General features: G+C 42.8%; 1 protein-coding gene across 1 annotated transcript in view; it reads left to right on the plus strand.

Moving 5' to 3' along the window:
- Positions 1-4,614, plus strand: part of cwc22 (CWC22 spliceosome associated protein homolog) — a 16,103-nt gene extending 11,489 nt beyond the window's left edge. The window contains exons 16-20 of the mRNA XM_069154327.1: positions 232-384; positions 496-623; positions 1,108-1,209; positions 1,445-1,632; positions 3,540-4,614. Of these exons, the coding sequence (XP_069010428.1) occupies positions 232-384; positions 496-623; positions 1,108-1,209; positions 1,445-1,632; positions 3,540-4,408 (1,440 nt within the window). The 3' untranslated portion in view covers positions 4,409-4,614. The remainder of the gene's footprint in view (positions 1-231; positions 385-495; positions 624-1,107; positions 1,210-1,444; positions 1,633-3,539) is intronic.
- Positions 4,615-6,487: the final 1,873 nt, after the last annotated feature.

Raw genomic sequence — 6,487 nt, forward strand, 5'->3', positions numbered from 1 at the left:
GGGCTCTCAAACTTCTTAAAATTAAATGTCCACATGGGGATTTTTACATAAGATCAGGGGAAAATACATAAATAAAGAAAAAGGAATAAAAACGTCTGCAGCAAAATCCCCAAAACACCTCCTCCGTCTCCCTGACTTCATTTGCTCTTTTTGTTGCTGTCTTGACGAAACCAAAAGTGACGTAAATCTGTGTGTGTCTCTGTGTGTGTCTCTGTGCGTGCGTGTGTTCAGAGGTTCTGTCTGCTGAAGAAGGAGTACATGGAGAGTTTCGAGGGAATATTTGCGGAGCAGTACGAAACGATTCACCGGCTGGAGACCAACAAACTGAGGAATGTGGCCCGACTGTTCGCTCACCTCCTCTACACGGACTCTGTGCCGTGGAGTGTAAGGACACACACACTTTAGCATGACTATTGAATCCAGTCCAGTCTGAATAAACTCAGATTCAACCCTCTCTCCTTCCTGCCGTGTGTTTTTCGACCGTCTCTCTCTCAGGTGTTGGAGTGCATCAGGATGAGCGAGGAGACCACGACCTCGTCGAGCAGGATCTTTGTGAAGATCCTTTTCCAGGAGCTGTGTGCCTACATGGGCCTCCCGAGACTCAACCAGAGGCTGAAAGACATGTATGAACACAGACATATTTGTTTACAGATTTGTTCAACCAGTTTTCTGTCTGTACTCAAAGACAGATGAGTCACTAATACTGTGACGGAGAGTCAAATAGGAACATTCTTCCTACACATGATACAACAACGATTATTTTTCAGAAAGTTTCAGATTTTCCCAAAATATGAGCGCATTCGGATGCTGAAGCTGGTTGGGGGATGTGGCAAAGCTACACATATATAAAACTAACCACCTGTATTGATATTAACATTCATATTTTGTGAAACAACAAATCTAAAACTGAAAACCAGAGAAAATAAACAGTAAAGTTAAAGAGGAAAATATTTTATGATCTACAGTTCTTTGGCTGCTGCTCTTCCTGCTGGCTTCTTATTTAAAAAGGAAATATATGAAGACGCAACACTTTGTCATTCTCTGATGATTCAACACCTCATCATCATGTGAAGTCATAACCTGTGTGTGTGTGTTTGTTTGTTCCAGGACACTGCAGCCGTTCTTTGAAGGTCTTTTTCCTCGCGATAATCCCAGAAACACTCGCTTCGCCATCAACTTCTTCACCTCCATCGGACTGGGCGGACTGACGTAAGGCACACACACACACACACACGCACGCACACACAGACACACTGAGGTCAAGGGGATGAGGTCCGCTAAAACCTTTTAACTTCCCCACATTCAGAGTCTGGAAGTCTGAAGCTCATTAGACAACAGTGATCACTGTATGATGAACAGCGTGTTCTATCTAAACTATATTCACACACTCAGCTGTCTGTCAGTTTACATATTTAACACTCATGATTGTCTCTCCGTCTCTCAGGGACGAGTTGAGGGAACATCTGAAGAACGCTCCGAAGATGATCATGACTCAGAATCAGGAAGTTGAATCCTCTGACTCCTCCTCCTCCTCTTCGTCCTCCTCGTCCTCATCAGACTCCTCCTCCTCAGACTCATCCAGCGAATCAGATTCAGACTCCTCGGACTCCTCCTCCAGCAGCAGCAGCTCCGGTATGTCCACCTGAAACTATATCGCACGTTGTTTTTCTGCTGAAGCGCACATATCTGCTCTTTAAATCACTTGTCCTGTGTTTACAAAAAAAAAAAAATATATATATATATATATATATATATATATATCTCAGTTGTTTTCGTGGTGTCTTGAAATTCAAATTACAGTTTATTAATTATAACAAAATTAATAAATACATAAAGTTTTATCATTATATCAATAATTAAAGGGACACGCACAGTTTTATAAAGGTGCGCCTTTACACAGGGTTTAAAAGTGGCAATTAGGCTAGCCTACAAACATCCCATAATGCAAAACTCTTTGTAGAAGACCACCGTAGGCCTTTAATCCTGCAATTCAAAAATAATAAATAATCTCATAAACATATAATTGACTAGTCCTGAAAAATAAGACGGCTTCAAAGCTAATGTCCACAAAAAATGATCGCATGCTTATTTTCCGTCCATTCCCTCGCAACGGCGTGGAAAATCCTGTCATCTTTTAGTTCTCCGTCCACAGAGACAAAGAACTCTCCAATCAAACGGTGTCGTGTTAAACCTTATTTGCATAAAGCGGTAACATCAGCGATGTTTCACAGTCGCACTGAGTCAGACAGCAGCTGCTCCGCAACAACCGACATCAGCGCTGCTGCTCGAGTCTGTTTCTTATGTAACGTAGAAAGATGAACACATGAAGTGTGGATCAGATTCTGTCCACATGTACCTGCTATATCATAACCATCTCAGGCAATCTGTTTTTTTGGTTGTTTTTTTTAAGGCAAAATTTGTGTTCACGAGAAAAAGTCAAAGAGCTCATAAATCAGACTTTATAATTAATTGAAGTATAAGAGGTGTTCTGGAGTATTTCCCTTGAAATATTAAAAGTTTTTACTTGTGCGAGCATATGCGACCTTTTTGCAAGAAATATAGTATAAATATAAATATAAATATATAAATAAATATAAATATAGTAGAATGTTGCTATGGATACCGTGAGTGACACTGCGCGCTGCAGCTCCGGCCTCATCGTGGTCCGTGTTTGTTTCTACTTCGGTAAATGAAATGCCCTCAAATAGCTCGTGAACGGTTCCTCTTCGCTCTGTGAACGATAAAGTCTCCGGCTTTGTCTTCTGTGAATGCAACAAAACTTCTGTTGGTGTCACTGACACCGACATGATGGAGAGTAGCCACTGTCAACCACGGGTGTCTTGAGTTTCATGCTCATATTGGAGTAAAAGTTTGAGATTCCCATTTCATAGTTTCTTTTTGTTTGTTTTAAGCTATATCTCCAAAAAAAAACAACAAGACATTTGCATCTCATACATTTAAAAATTTCGAAACGTTCCCACCGTTGGAAACACCGTAACGTGAACAAGCAAGCAAACAAACATTTGCTTGGAAAATGTGCAACGCTCAGTTTACAAGATAGAAAAAGTAGCTTCTCAGCTGCAGCTCATCTAAATGTAACTTCGGTCCGGTTTCGTCTGCTCATCTGACGGTTGATTCAGAAACCCACGAGAGTCTGGAATCACCAATCAGACGTTCCCACCCGTTTCATGCTGTCTGAGGTGACGACCCGCTGCAGGTTTGAACGTCTCTCTCCGCTCTTATTTATGCCGCATGTCACGAGTGCAAATCAGTACGACACCAAGAATGTCTTTCTCTGAGACTTCCTGAAAATGTGTTGCATTATAAACGTTTTTTTAAACAACGTTGCATCTCCGTCCTCTCGATCACAGCCGGCTCGTTGGTTCGACAGCAGAAAGTTTTGAGTGTGACCTCAGTCGGACTTTACACAGCGACACTTCGAACAGGAACCTTCAACGATCTGCCTCTCTCTCTCAAAAAAAAAGAAAGTAACGGATAAATGATTGATTTTTTTTTTTCTTTTTCTTTTTGTCTTTCAGACTCCGACAATAAACACAGGAAGAAGAAGAAGAAGAGGAAAGATCAAAGCGAGGAGAAGAAGAAGAAGAAGGAGAAGGTGAAGAAGAAGAAGGAGAAACCCGACAAGAAGCGACGCAAGAACGACAAAGAGCAGGAAGACGACAGCGATGACGAGAAGCAGGCGAGGAGGGACAAGAAGGGGCGCGCACGTGACGTGGAAGGGCGACCAAGAGATGTGGAGGGGCGCGCACGTGACGTGGAGGGGCGCGCACGTGATGTGGAGGGGCGACCACGAGATGTGGAGGGGCGCGCACGTGATGTGGAGGGGCGACCGAGAGATGTGGAGGGGCGCGCACGAGATGTGGAGGGGCGCGCACGTGATGTGGAGGGGCGACCGAGAGATGTGGAGGGGCGCGCACGAGACGTAGAGGGGCGCGCACGTGATTCAGAGGGGCGCGCACGTGAAGTGGAGGGGCGACCGAGAGATGTGGAAGGGCGCGCACGTGATTCAGAGGGGCGTGCACGTGAAGTGGAGGGGCGACCGAGAGACGTGGAGGGGCGCGCACGTGACGTGGAGGGGCGACCACGTGATTCGGAGGGGCGAGCACGAGACGTGGAGGGGCGTGCACGTGAGGACGCCCGGCGGGGTAGACGAGACGAAGGATCAGACGAAGAGGACGAGAGGAGACGGAAAACGGACCGACAAAGAGACGGCGAGAGGGAGAGAGAGAGAGACAGAGGGAGGGAGAGAGAGAGAGAGCGAGGGAGGGAGAGAGAGACGGAGGAGAAGCGAGAGAGAGAGAAGCAGGGGGAGAAAGAGAGGGACAGAGAGAGGAATAAAGAGAACCACGACAGGAACAGAGAGAGAGAGGAGAGGAGGAGGAGGTGAACTCTTCATCACTGATAGACCAGCGACGTCTCCGTCTTTTCCCTTCTGTCGTCCCTCTTTCAGTCACCCCGGTGTCGTGTACAAGGGAGCCGTCACTCCATCTGTCTGTCCGTCTGTCTATTTTCTATTATTGATTTTTTTGTTGTTAAAATGATCAAAAAAAACAAAACAAAAAAACATTAAAAATGGCTTTAGATGTTTTTTAATCGGTTTCTGTTTCAACTGCTTGCGACTCTGGAACAATCACACAAAACTTGATTTGACCGTGCAGCACACTATCAGGCTCTTTAAAGGGTGCAGTTCATCTTCTTTCCACTTTCAGATCTGTGTGGTGAGTATAAAACTGGAGCTAGTAGCTAGTTAGCTTAGCATAAAGGCTCATGTATGACAGGAGACCTAAACTATTCATAATTCACAGAATTTTTAAACCACACAAAAGTGTTTTTTGATTATTTTTTTGTTTTTTGTTTTTTTTTATCCCCTCGTTATGACTCAGCTGTCGGCCACAAATCTGGACCTTTGCAGTTCGACGGAAATTGGATTTCGTCTGTCTGTGATGAGGATATGACAGCTATCACTGTGGCTGTCGCCGCACACTTTTTTTTTTTTTATAATTAGTTTTCAGTTTTACAGGCGAGTTCAGTGCAAATCAAAGTTTTGTGTCGTACACAGGTTCAAGAGATTAACTAATGAATAATGACAATGACTGAAGGTCTGAAAGGAGATTAAGATGAGATTCCCTATATTCTACGAAGGGACTCTACAATTTCTCGAATTTGTCGTCAGAACCACAAAGTATAAACTCCAGTTTCTCTAATATTGACTTTTAATAATTAAATATTCAATAACTGAAGCTGTTCCTTTTGAGAATCAGCCTGCAATACTAATAACATTATAAAGGCTGCAGGTGTGTGTTTAACTCCTATATTCCTATATTGTAAAATGGCATTTTCAAAATTGTATAATTTTGGAAATGTGAAAGATTTAATATACAACAATTACAACAACCACTAAAGTTAAATATTTTAATCAAAAACTGAATTGTGGATCAAATGTCGGTCTTTTTTTTTTTTTTTTTTAACTTTAGTGGTTGTTGAAGATATTTTTTCTCATTTATTGTTTTGGTTACACATTATTTACAGAAGGTACATGCAGTATATCAGCAGGGTCTGAGAAATGTTACAGTCCCAACACTTTCAAGAGGACTTTTACTTGTAATGTGTGTTTTTAAAATTTTTTTTTATAATGTGCTATTAGTACTTTTACTTTGACCTGTAGTGGAGAACTTTTACATGTAATTGAACATCTGTTACATTCAGCTTGACAAATGACTTCCAGATGAATCTGTCTGTATTTCCCTTTTTAAATCTGGTGTCTGGTGAGACATTCCCGCGCCGAGTGGAACGAGCATGTACCTTTCATACGCTGTGGGTAGAACGCGCGTCCCGCAGACGTCTTCCGGTTTAGCCCGACGACAACTTGAATGGGGATAAAATAATTCAAACAGCTCTTCTTCGTTCTTTCTGAACGTCATGGGACCCCGTGACGTAATCACGCGTAGACGTTGTTCCGTGTAATTACTTTCACGCCGCAGGAGGAGGAGGAGACAAAAGTGCCGCGCCGCAGATTTACGTAACCCGAACCCGAAAATAACCGAAGAAGAGCGAAATCAAACCCGCGGGGGAGGACGACGATTCAGGTCCTTTACAAGGTAAATTTCAGAAGAATTTGCCTGCAAAATCGACTTAAGTATCAAAGTACTCAGAAATGAAGCTTAGTTTATGGTGTTAAAATGCATATGAAATCATACATAAATATTGCCTAGTATTATTTCTAATGCTTTCGTGTATAAAGTAGCGGGGGGAGGGGGGTTTAAGCCAATTTTAACACTTTTATTTCCAGTGTCAGTTCAATCTAATATGATTAAACTTATTTTCTGAAGTGTAAAAGTCCGTCGGTGCTTTAGGACGACTGTATTTTACTTTTGATGCAGTTTGTTTACAAAGTGCGAGTCGTCGGGTCAGACGGATGGTGAATTGTGAAAAATGAAACGTAAGACTTTTACAGACTCCCACGAGC

This window comes from Embiotoca jacksoni, unplaced genomic scaffold (assembly GCF_022577435.1).
Source record: "Embiotoca jacksoni isolate LCO1_2020_lvr unplaced genomic scaffold, fEmbJac1.0.p SCAF_2, whole genome shotgun sequence".
Taxonomy (NCBI): Eukaryota; Metazoa; Chordata; class Actinopteri; family Embiotocidae; genus Embiotoca; species Embiotoca jacksoni.